The 17,222-nt window shown below is 41.8% G+C and overlaps 1 protein-coding gene across 1 annotated transcript in view; it reads left to right on the top strand.

Annotated features, from left to right (window-relative positions):
- The window catches only part of SLC16A14 (solute carrier family 16 member 14), a 32,530-nt gene extending 15,308 nt beyond the window's left edge, over nt 1-17,222 (top strand). The window contains exons 4-5 of the mRNA XM_001497261.5: nt 5,975-6,952; nt 14,686-17,222. Coding sequence (XP_001497311.2) covers nt 5,975-6,952; nt 14,686-14,837 — 1,130 coding nt within the window. The 3' untranslated portion in view covers nt 14,838-17,222. The remainder of the gene's footprint in view (nt 1-5,974; nt 6,953-14,685) is intronic.

Below are 17,222 nucleotides of genomic sequence, written 5' to 3'. Positions count from 1 at the left end.
CAGAGTTACAATCCCAATAAATGACACATCGGCAGCAGTGTTAGAAAGAGAGTTTGCACTTCTTGCTGGGGTTTTTTTTCCCCACTTATTCTCTGTATGACTTTGGGCAAATTACTTAACCTGCTTGTGCCTTGGTTTCCTTATGTGCAAAATGGGATAATTAAGAGTGCCTCGTTCACAGGGTTGTTGAAATGACTATGTGAGATGATCTGTATAACACACTTAGTACAAAAGTGCTCAGTAGGTATTAGCCGATCTCTGATTGTTATTTTATATGTAACATAACATTGTTATTACATTGTTAGCTTAAGAATACTCTTTACGATAGCAGAAGACGGTGAACACAAAAACCTACTGTCCCTGAAGTCGACGGGTTGGTTCTCTATAATGTACATCTATCCACACATACACCTAAAGCACTTCCGTATCCTTTAAGGCGCAGTTTGAAAACCATTGATCTGAAGGACCTGAGGACAGTCTTAAAGAACAACTTAAGATGTTTTCCCTGCGTGTTTCAGAAACTTTTCCCTGTGACAGTCCAATGAATAGACCTAGCACAGGGATATTTGTGTCCTGGGTGAGGAAATAAACACCCCAGCTGAGACCGAGGAGCCACACGGGAATCTCTGGGCAGACACGTGGGGCCCCCTATCAACTTGATCTGGTGGTGTTTGACTGTATGGGCTATGACTCGATCCTAAAAACTGGAACTTGAGATTTATTCTCATCACTTTAAGACTTCTATGGTTAGACTCTTTGTTTAAACGGAATTTTATTTTTGCGGTTAATTGCTTATTGATTCTCAGATAATATTATCTCCATATTCATTCATTGATTCATTCATCCACTTATTTATTCAACAAATATTTATGGATCCAAGGAAATAGGAAGAAACCCAGGAAGCTGGTGAAAGGAAAGTGTTGAGCCACTTTATCACTCGCTCTTTTTATACAGGAAAAACCCAAAGAAAGTCTCTGAAAATAAATGTATCCACCTCCCCCACAAATATATATATAACTATATTTAAGTGGAAACTCCAGCTAAATCAGTTAGCTTGTAAATGCAAAATGCTTTTGAGCTGTCATTAGTGAGGCATATTGAAGCTAAGTGGAAATCTAGCCCCCACTTTATAGAAAAGAAAAAGTTAGATGCAAAGATATACTGCAAAAAGCAAGTGGTTGAGAGAGTTATATATATCACCGTACTATTTATGTTTGAAAGAAACTTTGTTCATATCCTTTGTCAACTTAAAAAGCAAACTTGCCTGTTATTTTATCACAAAATGAGTTTATTTGGGAATGGCCAAAAGACTTGCAAGTCAGGATGCACATGCTATGGCGAACCCTAGGCAAATCTGGAAAAGAAAGGTGGGGAGTGGCTTTTATAGAGAAAAAGGGGGAGTAGGGAGGGGCTATTCTAAAAGAAAATCCATTGGGGGAAAGTAGCAGTTCAGAGTGGCAACAGCTTCTCATTGGCTGAGCTATGGCACTTCTAATTGGCTGAGCTGTGGCATTTCTCATTGGCTGAGCTGTGGCATTTCTCATTGGCTGAGCTGTGGCACTTCTCATTGGCTGAGCTGCGGCATTTCTCATTGGCTGAGCTGTGGCATTTCTCATTGGCTGGGCAGTTGCTGGGTGGGGGGAGAAATCTTCCTTCAGTAGTAAAGTAGGTTTACTTCCAGTCCAAGATGCAAGCATCTGTTTCTTGTGAGAGCTCCCCTTACAGCCCTGCCAGAGTCCAATTTAATTTGTTTTATTAATTGTATACCTTCTTCATTCCAAAAAGCATTTGAGGCAAATTTGTTTACACCTTTTTTTTTCTTAACACCTAGGCAATTAAAATCGCGTGGAAGTGTCCTTCTATTAAGCAGAAAATTAATGTCTGAGCAATCTTACTTAGCCAGGGGAGTCTGGCCAAATTTCTTCAGCTTTGCCAGAGCCCCATTCTCTTCAACCTGGCGTCTGAAGACACCTTTTCCCCCATGCATGCTGACCGAGGACCACAGGATTTTCTCTCCCCATCTGAACCTCCTTCCCCTATGCAGCCTGTTGGGCTCTAAGCTCCTCCTCTAAACCTGACTGTGGTGAAGAATTGCTCCAGGGCCCTGCACAGGGCTGGACATTAGCAGAGCCTTGCCTGACCACTGGACTTGAGTCTGAGTATCCCCAAGGCCTGTCCTATAAGCTCCTCTAATAATTGTGCTGATTATGGGTAACAAGCTCACATTAGGAAGGGGAAATGCTGTTAGAGGCATGGATAGTGTAACAGAGAAATAGATGCTTGTAGCATTTGGCCCAGGGTTTTCTTTTTTCTCACACATGAGAGCATTTATTATTCAAACTAAGTTAGAATTCATGCTACTCTTATGCTTGTGTCCCTCAGTTCTGTTCCTTTTAGTCATTTTATTCTGCTGTTTAGAAATCCATAACCACATTAAATTTAGGATATTGGTTATTGTCAGTGACAAATCAAATTTCTAAAAAATTAAACTTATTTTGTGTCAAAATCCAGATTATGACAAATTTCACAGGACAAATGACCTAGTTTCCTCAACAAGTAAATTGCAAGGGAAAAAAAAGAGAGAAATTAAGAGACAAAATATATATCAACAAATAGCAATGTGTGGGCCTTATGTGGAGCCTGATTTAAACAAGTTTTTTACAAATACAGTCATTTATGAGACAGTTGGAAATTTGAACCCCTTTTGGATATTTCATGATCTCAAAGAATTGTTCATTTTTTCAAATAAGATAATGATATGATGATGCAGTTTGAAGAAGTCTTCTATTCAGAGATTCATACTAAAATATCTGCACGTGAAATGATATATTCGGGATCTGCTTCAAATATAATATGGAGGATATGTTCGCTTCAAATATAATATGTATTATATTTGCAAAAAAAATAATATGGAGGAGGGAGTGTGTGGGGTGCGGAGGGACAAGATTGGTCAAGAGTTGATAACTATTGAAGCCGGATGATGGGGATATTCATTAAACCGTTCTGGGTTTTTTTTTTTTTTTGAGAAAGATTAGCTCTGAGCTAACTACTGCCAATCCTCCTCTTTTTGCTGAGGAAGACTGGCCCTGAGCTAACATCCATGCTCATCTTCCTCTACTTTATACGTGGGACGCCTACCGCAGCATGGCTTTTGCCAAGCGGTGCCATGTCCACACCTGGGATCCGAACCGGTGAACCCCGGGCCACTGACGCAGAATGTGCCACGCTTAACCGCTGAGCCACCGGGCCAGCCCCAAACCATTCTGTTTTTTAAAAACTTATTTTGAATCTGATTTAAACTGTCTCATTAGCCAATGGCCTATTATAAGAGGTAAGAAAGTAACGTTAATTGACAGCCGTGCTATGACACAGGTGTATTACCTTTATATATATACAGCAGGACCACACAATACCGCACGGTGTGTTGTCTTTGCTTTACCAATGAGCTGAAACTAGGCATGTTCAACTGTGTGATCAAGGTCACACAGTACTTATGGGGAGCCGAGCCACGATTTACACCTGAGGCCAGCTGAGTTCTTTCTACGATACAACCCCCCAATATCATCATAAGGGCAATAATACTGTGCCGCAATATTTAAGATCGAAGAATTCCTTGGTTCTTTGACAAATAACTATTTTTTCAAAATACTAATCGGTGTACTTATTTTAAAAGCTGAATTTCTTTCTGCCTTAACCTTGGAAGTGTAAAATTAGTCTTGTATGAAAAAGGTAGCTATTATTTCAAAATAGGACCATTTTATCTTCCCCGAGAACTTTCTTTCATTCATTTCATTCCTTTGTTCTATGCCAGGCACTGTTCTAGGCACTAGGAGAGAGACGTCAGTGAACCACACAGCAGAAGATCCTGGCCTTCATGGAGCTCATAGTGCAGCAAAGGGGAGAAGGGGTCAGACCATAACCACAACACACGATAAACAAGTAAATTAGATGGTTAAGCATTTACTACAGGAAAACAGAAAAGTAGAGCAGATTAAGAGGGTTGGGGAGGGGAGCGGTGGGCAGAGGGAGGGTTGTGTTCTAAAATAGGGGCGTCAAGATGGGCTTTGTTGAGAAGGTGAGAAATGAGCAGGAGATGGAGGCCTGGGCCCTAGATCTGTCTGAGGGGAAGAAGATTCCAGTAGAGAAACAATCATCTTATGTAAAGGCACAAGGTCCCCAAAATTCCTATTAGCCATTGAAATCTTCGGGATTATATTAATTTTCTCAAACAGCATACAGATATTCCAGGTAATTGAAAGTCAAACAACTTGTCATGGTGCAGGCCTGGTTTACAGACTATTGACTATTTTTCTCCACCTCCTGAATATTAGGAAATGAGAGATTTCTGCCTTTTTTTGGACTTAAAAGTTATAAAGGTTAATTCGGAGTTTGGTTCGAAATCAAGGATAGCCATTTTCTTAGGCTCATTTCTCCCATAATGCAAATTATGGCAATGTGGCCTCCCTCACTAAGGCGTGGGGACCTGCTCCCACTTCTGCTGAGAGTCGCTTAGAGGCCAGCTTAATTGTTCTTAAAGCAAGGGCGTCGCCTGAAGAGCGATTGGTTGGGGATCGTTGGCTTCTGACAGTTGCTGTAAATATCACTGCTCTAAGGTAAACAAAAGAGGCAGGTTGCTTCTTGGGGATCATCTTAGAGACTCCGGCTGAATCAAATCCTCTTGTGGCTCCCTGCTGGCAGGCGGGGAGATGAGCAGTACAGGGTGAGAGGCAGGCTCTGCTGTTGGGTCTGAATTCCAACCCAGATTCTCCACTCACCTGCATCAGGGCCTTGGGAAAGCGCTTCAATCTCCATGAGGTCCAGTCCCGTCTTTTATAAATTAGGCATAGCTTTCGGGGTTATTGTGAAAACTAAATCAGACAAAGCCTGTAAGCAACTAGCACATAACCGGCACTCAGTCAGTGGTAATCGTTACTGTATTTGCACGTGTGATGGCTCTGGTCCCCTTCCAAATTCAAGTAATTCTGAAACTATTCAATGATGCTGAACTAGCGAGGCTTCAGCTTTGAGGATCGATCTTGGGCAAGTCTCTTTCATACTATCCCCCTGCTGTCCTAATGTCAGGAGGTCCAGATGGGGCCCCATGATCATCTGAGGTGGGCTATATGGTTTCCCTCCGTCTGTACCTAGAAGTGGAGAACACAATCCCCAACCTCTTGACCAACATTTTATTTTATTTTATTTCACTTTTTTAACAGACCATTTTTTAGAGCAATTTTAGGTTCACGGCAAAATCGAGCAGAAAGTACAGAAAGTTCCCCAAACCCCTGCCCCCAACACACACAACCTCCCCCACCAGCATTTTAATTTTGTCCACGTCAATCACAAACTGTTCCAATTTTCTAAGAAAGATACAATTAAAAATCATGGATACCAATAAGTGTTATGTGGTTTTGACATCCAGTAGTTGCTATATTTATGGGTACATTATAACCCCTTTTAGTCTTCCAATTAATCTGTGAACAAATTGGCCCATTCCTGAGGCTTCTGCAAATTGTCTGCAGTCGCTCCTCATCCCTTTGTACATAAATACTTTTCCGGGTACTCAGTGCAATTAGCACTGACAGCAGAGTCCTAAGAATCCATTCACTCTTGCAGCAAACCTCTGCGTGCACACTGCGTGTCCTGGGCAGTGCCAGGCGAGCATACCAGGGCTGAAAGGAACACAGCCCTGTCTTCCTTGAGCTCATCTGATGTGAGAATGCAGACTTATTTTACTGCTGGAGTAACCTGTGCTGCAAAGCCTGTTGGGAGAAGTGACGGACTAGAAACTTCGGCGGATGACCCTTTTGGTGCTTACCCACAGAGCTTCTTTTCGACCATCATTATTATTTCTTTGTTAAAAAAAAAAAAAGACTAATATAATGAAATGCAGATGATCTTTAAATGTTGCAGATTCTGATATGTCCATTTATGTCACGCTGTGTGCTTTTTCTTCCCCTTCCCTCCCGCGCAGGCTTTGGAAGCGGGATGGCTTACCTGCCGGCCGTGGTCATGGTGGGGAGGTACTTTCAGAAGAGGCGCGCCCTTGCGCAGGGACTGAGCACCACGGGGACGGGCTTTGGCGCGTTCCTCATGACGGTTTTGCTGAAGTACCTGTGCGCAGAGTACGGATGGCGGAACGCAATGTTCATCCAAGGCGCCGTTTCCCTAAACCTGTGTGTTTGTGGGGCGCTCATGAGGCCCCTCTCTCCTGGGAAAGATGGAAACAACCCAGGAGGGAGACATCCACAAGTCCTCCCGGCTCCCTCCACTGAATCTATTAAGTCGAATGGACCAGTGGGCAGAGCAGAAGAGAAGGGGGACCCGCCGGGGAACGAGGAGACTCTCAGTGACCTCGCAGCCCAGGCGTGCCAAGAGAAGGCCGGGCTCAGAAAGAACATGTGCGCCCTTCGGGTTCTGAAGACGGTGAGCCAGCTGACCCTGAGAGTCAGGAAGGGCTTCCGCGACTGGTACTCTGGCTATTTTGGGGCAGCCTCGCTCTTCACTAATCGAATGTTTGTAGCCTTTATTTTCTGGGCTTTGTTTGCATACAGCAGCTTTGTCATCCCTTTCATTCACCTCCCAGAAATCGTCGATTTGTATAATTTATCGGAGCAAAACGATGTTTTCCCTCTGACTTCCATTATAGCAATAGTTCATATCTTCGGGAAGGTGATCCTGGGCATTGTGGCCGACTTGCCTTGCATCAGCGTTTGGAATGTCTTCCTGATGGCCAACTTCACCCTGGTCCTCAGTATCTTTATTCTACCACTGATGCACACCTACGCCGGCCTGGCGGTCATCTGTGCCCTGATAGGATTCTCCAGCGGTTATTTCTCCCTGATGCCCGTGGTGACTGAAGACTTGGTGGGGATTGAGCACCTGGCCAACGCCTACGGCATCATCATCTGTGCTAACGGCATCTCCGCGTTGCTGGGACCACCTTTTGCAGGTAAACCGTGCGGTTAAGGCTTTAAGAGCTTACAGTGCATGTAGATCGGTAGGTTGTGCTCTCATTTATGTGATGAACTCCAAGATAAATAAGAAAGAAGTTTCCATTTGTGAACATGCTCCCTTTTCTTCCTGTTCCTGCCGCCCAATTTTTCATTTTTAAATTTTAGCAAGTCAAGGGTCATTCTTTCACGTAGAATGTAGATGATTTTTTGATCCTTATCTGCAAGGTAAGTGGCCAGACGGTAAAGTGGACGATGGAATAGTGTGGAGCCCCCGCCCTGTCTGAAGGAGGCAGCGTCTGCACAGCTCCAGCTGATTTCTGTCACCAAGAAATATGGAGAATGGTTGCCAGATCTTCTATTGTTAGGATTTTTTTTTCCCCAAGAGAAACTAAGACTCTGGGCTCTTAGGTGACATTTCCAGAATTTTAAAACAAAGCTGCGTAGGTCCAACAACACATGTATGGCCGGATCTATCCCTGTGGTAGTCTCCTATTGCTGTTGTGACAAATTGCCACAAATTTAGTGGCTTAAAACAATACAGATTTATTATCTTACAGCTCTGGAGGTCAGAAGGCTAAATTGGGTCACGGCGGCTAAAATCAAGAACCACGCTCCTTCTAGAGGCTCTAGGGACGAATCCATGCCCTTGCCTTTTACAGCGTCTAGAGGCTGCCTGCGTCTTTGGCTCCTGGCCCCTCCTGCATCTTCTCAGCCAGCAGCGTAGCATCTCCTCCTCTCTCTCTGATTCTGATGCTCCTGCCTCCTTCTTTCATGTGTAGAGAGGCCTGTGATTATATTGGGTCCACCAGATAATCCAGGATAATCCCCCATCTCAAAGTCCTTAACTCAATCATACCTACAAAGTCCCTTTTGCCACATAAGGCCCCATGCACAGGTGCCAGGCATTAGGACATGGGTATTTAGGGAGAGCTGGGGCATTCTGCCTACCACAGGCCCAGCGGCCACCAGTCGGTACCATCTGTGCCTGGGCAGAGGACAGGAGCAGCTTGACGCAGGAGGTGCCCCATATAGCACCTAAAGTGATTCTTGGGTTGTAAACCTCTAGTCAGCCCGCTGCCAGTGTCCTCAGCTGTATAGACAAAAATCCAAGATTTCTTGGGGCTGGCCCAGTGGCGCAGTGGTTAAGTTCGCACGTTGTGCTTCAGTAGCCTGGGGATCGCTGGTTCGGGTCCTGGGTGCACACGTGGCACCGCTTGGCAAGCCATGCTGTGGCAGGCGTCCCACGTATAAAGTAGAGGAAGATGGGCATGGATGTTAGCTCAGGGCCGCTCTTCCTCAGCCAAAAAGAGGCGGATTGGCAAGGGATGTTAGCTCAGGGCTAATCTTCCTCAAAAACACAAATCCACAATTTCTTGAACCTCAAATTCTGAGGAGGACTTAAAAATGACTGTGTTGACACAAGCCTTCTGCCAGCGGGGATCTCTCACATGTGTTCACCTCAGTCCGATGGAGAATTTGCTTCTTGCACTGGGCGCACCAGAAGTCACAGGCACTGAGGAGTCCTGTGTCAGGCTGGGTACCTCTCTGAACCTGTTATTTGTTGAAAGAGGCATCAGGGTTGGGCAGGTAGACTCAATCCCCAAGAGGCCAGGTACTTGGCGAAGGTGACAGGTCTACCCTCTGTCCAAGGATAGGATGCAGGAGCCCACGTAGCGTGGAAGAGACCAAAACTCAACACAGAGATGCTCTCTGGAGAGGGCTGCCAGGGCGGCCAGGCCAGGGCTGATGGCGATTGTCACAGCTGCCAGAGGTTCTGGGCAGTGTTTTAAGCTAACCTGGGGGAGCCTCACCGGTTCAGATGCCCCCACCCCTTGCTCATATGGCCCCTCCTGGTCCTTTAGTCTCATATCCTCTGCAGGAATAACTCTTTCCTGTGGCTGGGGAACCCCATGGATGCAGGACAAAGCCTTCCCGCCACCCTTCCTTCCCAGTGTCTGTAGAGATCCTACGGTCATCTCCTGTCCTAGGACCCTGCTGGCAGAGGGCCTGTGTCAACACACTCATTTTTAAGTCCCTCTAGAATTCGAAGTTCAAGAAATCGTGGGTTTTTGCCTATACAGCTGATGACACGGGCATGGGCTAACTAAAGCTTTAAGGCCAGAATCACTTTAGGAAACCCAGCGGCTACATATGGGGCATCTCTTGGGTCAAGCTGCTCCTGTTCTCTGCCCATACACAGAGATGCAGGCACGGCATTTCTAGTGAATAGTGAATAAGTATAGCACTGCGACAAACTATATTGGCATCTGAAAAGTCTGAACTTGCTCAGTAATCTCACTGTATAGAATTCTGTATCAGGGAAGCATTTGGCTATAAGAGAACACCCCACCAATGGTGGCTTTAAAAGAGACTTAATTGTGTCACATAACCAGAAATCTAGAGTTCAGGGACTAGACAGTATTGGGACCATGTCTCCAAGATCCTCTTGGCCTTTTCCTCATGCCAGTTGCCTCCTGGTCACACAAGGCTGCAGTAGCTCCAGCCACTACATCCTCATTTATAACAAGGAGGAGGAGATAAGGAAAGGCTCAGTCCCAGCAGACTTCCACTTATATCTGATTGGCCAAAAGTGTGTCACACAGCTAGTACAAGCTTGAAGGGGAACTGAGAATTGGAGCATTTTACTTTCCAGCCTCTGTACTAGAGGAAGGAAAGGAGAAAAGAATTGGATTGGGGGTTGACTTTTGGTTGGTACAACCAAAAGGTTTTTTTTGTACCAACCAAAAGTCAACCAATGGTACCTTCCAGAGATGTTAAACTGAAATATCCATTCAGGGGACGGGAACGTTATCAGTGGCTCATTTACCCTTTTGTTGGAGGTCCTTCAGATATATTGTATGTGGAAATAGAATCTGTCATTGATGGTTCTTCACATGATCCGGGGGTACTTTCTGCTTCTAACAGTCAGTCTAGGGTTATTTTTATGCTGATCCATCAGATTTCAATAGCAGCATCAAAACACAGCTGTGAGGTGCGGTGTAAGGAATTCATGATTAATGTTAGTTAAAACACCGACATTTAGCAGCATGGTTTCCTTATCCCCTTCCTCTGGTCCTGTGCTTCTCACTCAGTTGCATCCTAGTGCACTTTCTTGAGTGGAAGAGAAAGGAATTACAACTAGAAGAGAGGGGGTTATACCCAGACCTGCGTCCTCAGGTCTTATCTCTGCCTGCTTAAGGTTCCTCCCTAGAAGTGGATTCTGCAGCTGAATGTGATCCACATGGCTGGTAGTAACCACGGTGTTGATGGTTAAGAACCTTCTATGAATGTGCATCTGATGCTGCTATGGGGACACTAAAATCAGTGTTCTGCTGTGCATCTCCAGGCCAGCAACCTAAAGGGGCCTTTCCTTCTTTTTGTTTGTTAGTTTCTTCTCCTTCCACTGAACTCATGCACTAAGAAATGCTGAACCACGTCATTGGCTAAGTGCATTGTATTTAATTCATTGACTTTCCAGGCCAAGGAGCCAGCATTGCAGTAAGATGCATCAGGCTTTTATGCATTGCTGTTCAGAAGTGACTGGCAATATGAGTGACTAAATAACCACATTAAATTCTTGCTAGAAATTCGAGATGGGCTAGAAATGATTACTTAGCTGGCTTTGCTACAAGGAAAATTACTGTTCACATTACCTTTTTCTTTTTCAATGGGCTTAGAAATGAATGTGTTTTCCATTTTTCAAAGCAATTTCTACTGGAATGAAAAAATCTGGTACAATTTAGTAGCAAGTTAGACAATCACACAATTCCATTTAGGAGAAAAATATGCAATCAAAGACATTGAACAGACACTTCAACCAAGTCATTTAGCAACATGAACTGCTTGATCTAATTTATTTATAATATTGCCAGGCATTCAGTCCATCTCCTTTAAAGGTGTAATAATAGTAGATGCGTTTCTAGATGTTTCCAGTGTAAAATATAGCGAAACTCGGCCACTAGATTGGACTGACCAAGAGTCTACACATCTCTCCTCCACTCATATAAAATATAAAGCCCTAACAACAATTTGCAATGTTTTTCACCAAGAGCTAAGAACACATTTAATATATAAGAAAAACAACTATCATTCCTCATTGGACAGACTCAAAGGAAAGGAAATGCATTTTCATAGGAAACCAGATTTTACTTGGAAGCTGTTGACTTGATGGATGGTTAGATCCGGGTTGCCAAGGATCCCAGGCTCCAAACCAAGGAACCGAGGTCACACCTGCAGGGAGAGGTGGTGAAGGATGATGGAGGTGGGCAGCTTGTCAGAAACGTCTTTTCTCTGAAGAGTTGTGTCCACATGTCCTGAGGATCAGAGCGTGTGGTAAAGGGCTCTCTCTCCTGACCAGCTTGGCATCTGACGCAGGACTGGGTTGAGTTCAGACTAGTGGAAAATGTTAAAACAGGCGCCAAAGAGAGATGGCAGGATCCAGAATCACTTAAAAATAAACCATAAAGGTAGATTGGAAAAACCTATGGGATTAATTTAACATAAAATTTAGGACTACTCCTCCAGTTTGTACTGTTAAAGTATTTGGTGAAGTTGGGGGCGCTTTTTAAAAAATTGACATATGAGTTACTTTTCAAGATTGGGATGTGTGAAGACACTTGTACAAACATTTCTATTCTTAGGGGAAAGATGCAAGACTTTAAAATATAATCAATTCAATTTGAGGTTGTAGTAATAGGTAATATACTTAGCAGACATTTTCTATACAGCTCTTCCTGGACTTACAGTGGGGTTTGGTCCTGATAAAGCCATTGTAAGTTGAAAATATCATAAGTCAAAAATGCACTTAATACACCTAGCCTACTGAACATCATAACTTAGCCTAGCCGACCTTAAATGTGCTCAGAACACTTATATTAGCCTACAGTTGGGCAAAATCATCTAACATAGGACCTATTTTATAATTAAGTGTTGACTATCTCATGGAATTGATTGAGTACTGTACTGAAAGCGAAGAACAGAATGGTTGGATGGGTCCAGCATGGCTGTAAGTGTATCAGTTGTTTAGCCTCATGATCGCCTGGCTGACCGGGAGCTGTGGGTTGCTGCCACTGCCCAGCATCCCAAGAGAGGATCGTACGGCATATCGCTAGCCCAGGAAAAGATCAAAATTCAAGATTTGAAGTACAGTTTCTCCTGAATGCATATTTCTTTCACCCAGCTGTAAAGTCAAAAGATCCTAAGTCAAACCATCGTAAGTTGGGGGCTATCTATAGTCAGCAGAGAAAAGAGGGAGGATGGAGTGGAGGGAAAGAGATGCTAGGGTGTTCTAAGGGTGATGGTGTTTATTCCTGTCCCCCAGAAGAGGGACTAGTGCATGTACAGACAAGGAGCCAAGAGAAATGTGTTTGAAACTCCAAAAAATTCACTATGGCTGTGCTCTTGGCTAATTTCTGGGCAGCAAGGGAGAGAGATGGGAAGGGCCACATCACAGAGCCTTGGAGCTTATACTCAACCACTTCACACGAGACAGTAAATAGTCTCAACCAGATACAAGTAAATTTTCCAATCAGTTAGGATTTTGTCCTGCTTCTGAGATCCGTACTCAGCAGCGATGGTTGTCCAACTTGTTTCAGCTGTCGGTGTTTGTTATTTAGAGCCATCAGTTCTACTCTCAAGCACTTGATCATATGAAAAGTGAGGATTTAACTATTAAAATGACAAGGTCGGCTTCCATGTGGGATGAGTGGAGTGTGAGAACCTCATTTATATTTATTGATTTTTTTTAAAAAAATTGTAGCTTACAGATAGTGTCCTAACATACTTTACCTATAGATACAGACCACTCTGCTTTATCTGCAAGTGAATCATTCACTTCCTCCTAATTCACAGTTGGTCCACAGTTGACAAATGGTGACATTGAGCAGAAGTTGAGTGTATTTTTGTTCATGTGTCAATGTCACTGTGCCTCTCTGATTGAATTCTGAAGGTGAATCATTGTTTTTGGATTGTATGTTTAATCTTATTTGTCCCTTTTATCTCCAATTGAAGATTAAGAAAAGATTATAGAACGTTTTACTAAGCCACATCTAAAGAGTCCGATATTTTCTTCTTTTTTATATCAAATAACAAACTCAACGTCTTGACTAACTTTTAAAGTATATCCAGTTCATAGCTTTTGAGTGGTTAAAAAAATTATAAATTTTTAATGCTATTAAATGTTTGGTTTTCTTTATGACTCCTTGACTGACCCAGGCACATTAATTATGCTCTGGATGCAATGAACAAAGAGATATCGATCACCACCAGAAAGTCGAGGAACTGGTTTACACGCTGAACAGTTCCCTTCATGTAGCTCTTTGTTGATAGGCAGGTTAAGCTGCATTTGTGTATTCATTTGCCAGTTAGATTGTTTTTTTAAAGATATTTTTGAAAATTAGCCATGAAACATACTGTTTGGTCATTAAATCATTTATATTTTTCTTACGTCTTTGCTAGTTGATGCATCTGTTGATATGGAAAAAGCGAATGTTCAGATTTTACATTTTTACTGTAAATAAAATCCTTACGTATGACTTAATGCTCTCAGTTCACATGATAGGCTATGTGGGGACGATGCTATGGGACTGATTCTTAGAATTAATCACTCAAGTAAAAGAAACATCATATTTCATAGTTTCTGAGACTTTTTTTCACATTTTAACATCTCTGACTTTGGAATGCATTTGATAAAGCCTAAGGAAACATTGAGTCATATTTTATTTGACAAGGATGTGTCTTTCTTATTGATACATAAGATAAAGATGCATCATATAATTTATGGTATCTTGGAATCCATGCAATATAGTAGTATTTTATAGAATACCTACTAAGATTATTCTATGACAGTATTAGATTATGATATTAAAATATTAGAAAAGAACTGATACTTTAGTCAACATTTAAGCCTGTAGCTTTGGCAATTTAAAGTTTTATAAACATAAATATTAAAGTTTTATAGCTGTAAATGTGGATTTTATAAAACCTGGAAAATTGGATTCTTTCTAGAACAGATGTTGACCCTCAAATACTTCAGAATGAATGAAAGTTCAAATGTCTTCTGCTCAGCTTTTTAAATATGTACTAGAAACTTCTTCAGAAGAGTTTTGAAGGTTTTAGAAAAGATTCGTGTTTATATTTGTGAAAAAAGGAAATCATTAGATTTACTTTTCACTGCTGGCTTTTTGTGCCAGCCTGAGAGTTACCTCGGAGGGCTGAGAACCAGAAGGTTCCTTCCATGGATCAGCCAGCTACTGTTTCAGTGCCTTAAGAAGTATCCTAGTGGCTTAAAAGATAAATGCAGCCATCCCCAGGCACAGGAACTGTAGCGTACATTGCCTGGACTTAAAAATAGCTAAATGAGTGGGCTGGCCCCATGGCTGAGTGGTTAAGTTCGTGCACTCTGCTGCAGGCGGCCCAGTGTTTCGTAAGTTCAAATCCTGGGCGCGGTCATGGCACTGCTCATCAAACCACGCTGAGGCAGTGTCCCACATGCCACAACTAGAAGGACCCACAACGAAGAATATACAACTATGTACGGGGGGGACTTTGGGGAGAAAAAGGAAATAAATAAAATCTTTAAAAAAAAAATAGCTAAATGAAATGTTTTGGGCATTAAATGATGCATAAATAAATTCTTATAGAAATATTTGTAGTAGCAATAAATGCCTGCTTTGTGTTCTTGACTTTTATCAATGACGTTACACTGAATATATTCTTTTTTGTTTTGTAGGGTGGATCTACGACATCACTCAAAAGTATGATTTTTCCTTCTATATATGTGGTTTACTTTACATGGTGGGGATACTCTTTTTACTCATTCAGCCATGTCTTCGATTTATAGAACAATCCAGAAAAAAATACATGGATGGTGCACATGTTTAGTGTCCTGTTATGTTTCCTGTAAGATTTCTTTGTGATACTCTCGCTACCTCACATGGTTGCTGTGAGGACCTATGACGTATCGTGGGAAAGTGCTTTGTACGGTAACTGGCACTGCCACTTGTAAATGTCATTGTCATTGTCATTTGAAAGCTGCACTGCCTTTCTGTTTGAGGAGGAGCAATGCTGGAAGGTATAAGGACTACATACGTTTTAGAGATGGCAGTGTCCTTCGAAGACAGCCCATTACATAATTGGTAGAAATGCCCTTATAAAAACTATTCTCTCTTGTTGTCCCCTGGATCTAGGGTTTTAGGTACAGCTTTTAAAACAGAGGAATAAAAGCTTTTCAACCTGACTACTTCTTCGTAAGGTAATAGTAAAGTATCTGACTTCTCCTGGAAAGATTACAGATAAATGGGTTTTAAGAATAAGAATGTGACCAGATTTCAGGAATTGCTCCAGGGAGCTGTTGATCTACTGGTGTGAAACAAAGGCGGGCTCTAATTTCAAAGGCAATACGTTTAGTACAAATAAAGAAACACAGTTTATATTTTTATGCAAGACTTCAGCAGCTAGGGAGCACAATTTCTAAATCTTCCTCTAAGAAAAGCATTTGCTATCAGTTCTAATACAATATTTTCCAGTTGTAAACTGAATCTTGACACAAAACCTTAATAAATAATACTAATGATTTCCTTAGCAAAAGTCATATTTATGCACACAACCGGTGAGTCAAGGGCTATGATTCGAGCACTTTTATTCATATCATCGGCCTCTTAGTTTATGAGCATGATGTGGGGCCTGTAAAAAAATTTTCTGAGTTTCTCCTGCCTAATAAATAAAAGAGAGATCTAACTGCTGGTTGACATATAAAGTTGGTGGTTAAATCATTTGTAAAGCAGGTAACTAATCCAAAATGTAAGACTATCAAGTTGTGAGGGTAATACCAGAATGCCCTTGGTCTGGATGTCTGCACCTGACATTGGAGTAGTGGTAACAAACAGCCCTTCTCCAGTCCCTCTTGTTGTTATATAGATAACTCATCCGCCTGAGCTCAGCACAGTTTAAAAATAGTTCTCTTGATTGATTTCATCCAGAAGATAACTGTGACTCATGACGTCAAATGATGCTCTTCCTTTATCTGAGATCTCTATTTTTCTAAGCCGGACATTTTCCAGATTGCAGAATGTTCTTCCCAGAATCATTTTGAAATTCCTGGCTGCCTTCCTTGTTTACACGTATTTTAGAACTGTTTAAATTTCTGCTCACAATTTTCTCATCACACATACACACAAAAATCCTTTAATATTGTTGCTAGTGTCTTGGGTCAAATTTATCTAAAGTGAGCACAGACCATTCTCAATTATCCTTGGTAATTAGAGGCAGAAATGATACTAGTAATTGGAGTCACAGAATGTTACCCCAAGCCTAATTTTATCCAGCGGCGTCAGTCTTACTCCACCAAACTCTTCAGAGCTGTTAACAAGTGATTGCATGGATGAGTTTCCATTCTGTTTCATCTCCATTATTTCCTGCCGTAATGTCTAGTGGGAGGGGTTGTGTAATGAAAAGGACCACCAAGATAACAATAATAATAACAGGCAGCTAATGGAAAGGAGAAACAAAAGCATCGCTAATATACACCCTTGATATTACCTCCAATGAGTCAAGAATTGCCTGTAAATTATTATAGATAATAAATTGCATGTCATACTCCATTTGGTTCAACACAATGACTTGTTTGTTATCATCACTGCTTTGGCTGCTGTTAAAGAACCCAGCTTGCTAGTTTGATAAAGGAAATCTTTAAAGCTAAGGCGATGCTCTCTCTATTTACTATAAAATTAGGATGATTAGATTGAAAAACATGTTGTGTGTTTTAAAACTGACTACATTACTTCATTACTCTCATTTTCTGACAACACCAAGTTAACAAGAGGCGGTGTTACATACTTTGAATGGTGCTAAAGCCAGCGTGTCTTGATGCTCGTCCTGCTGGTTGTGTGTCATAAATATGAACTTTTTATCCAACAACCTGGCTTTAGTTATACCCAAGTTAGACCTGCTCACTTTCGGTTTATGCCATTGTTTGTTGATTTACTGTGTTTATGGAAGTGATCGTTTCTACCAAATCATAAGTTCCCATTTTACAAAAATAGAGTAAAACCTGCTTGCAATATTCATGTTGACAACAGAATAAAAGAGAATGCTATAATTACGGCAGATATGTTAATGTTTCCTGTTCAAAATGTTATTATTTACAGTTCTTTGGAGATTTTAGAAAGGGTTAATTGTATATTTATATTATGTGCTTTATAGTTTTCCCCTCACATATCCAAGTAATTTTTGTTTACATACAACTAAATAAATTTTGTTCTCTTTAAA

Source organism: Equus caballus, chromosome 6 (genome assembly GCF_041296265.1).
Source record: "Equus caballus isolate H_3958 breed thoroughbred chromosome 6, TB-T2T, whole genome shotgun sequence".
In the NCBI taxonomy this organism is placed as follows: domain Eukaryota; kingdom Metazoa; phylum Chordata; class Mammalia; order Perissodactyla; family Equidae; genus Equus; species Equus caballus.
The sequence above is the reverse complement of the archived record's forward strand: the minus strand, read 5'-3'. Positions and strand labels throughout refer to the sequence as shown.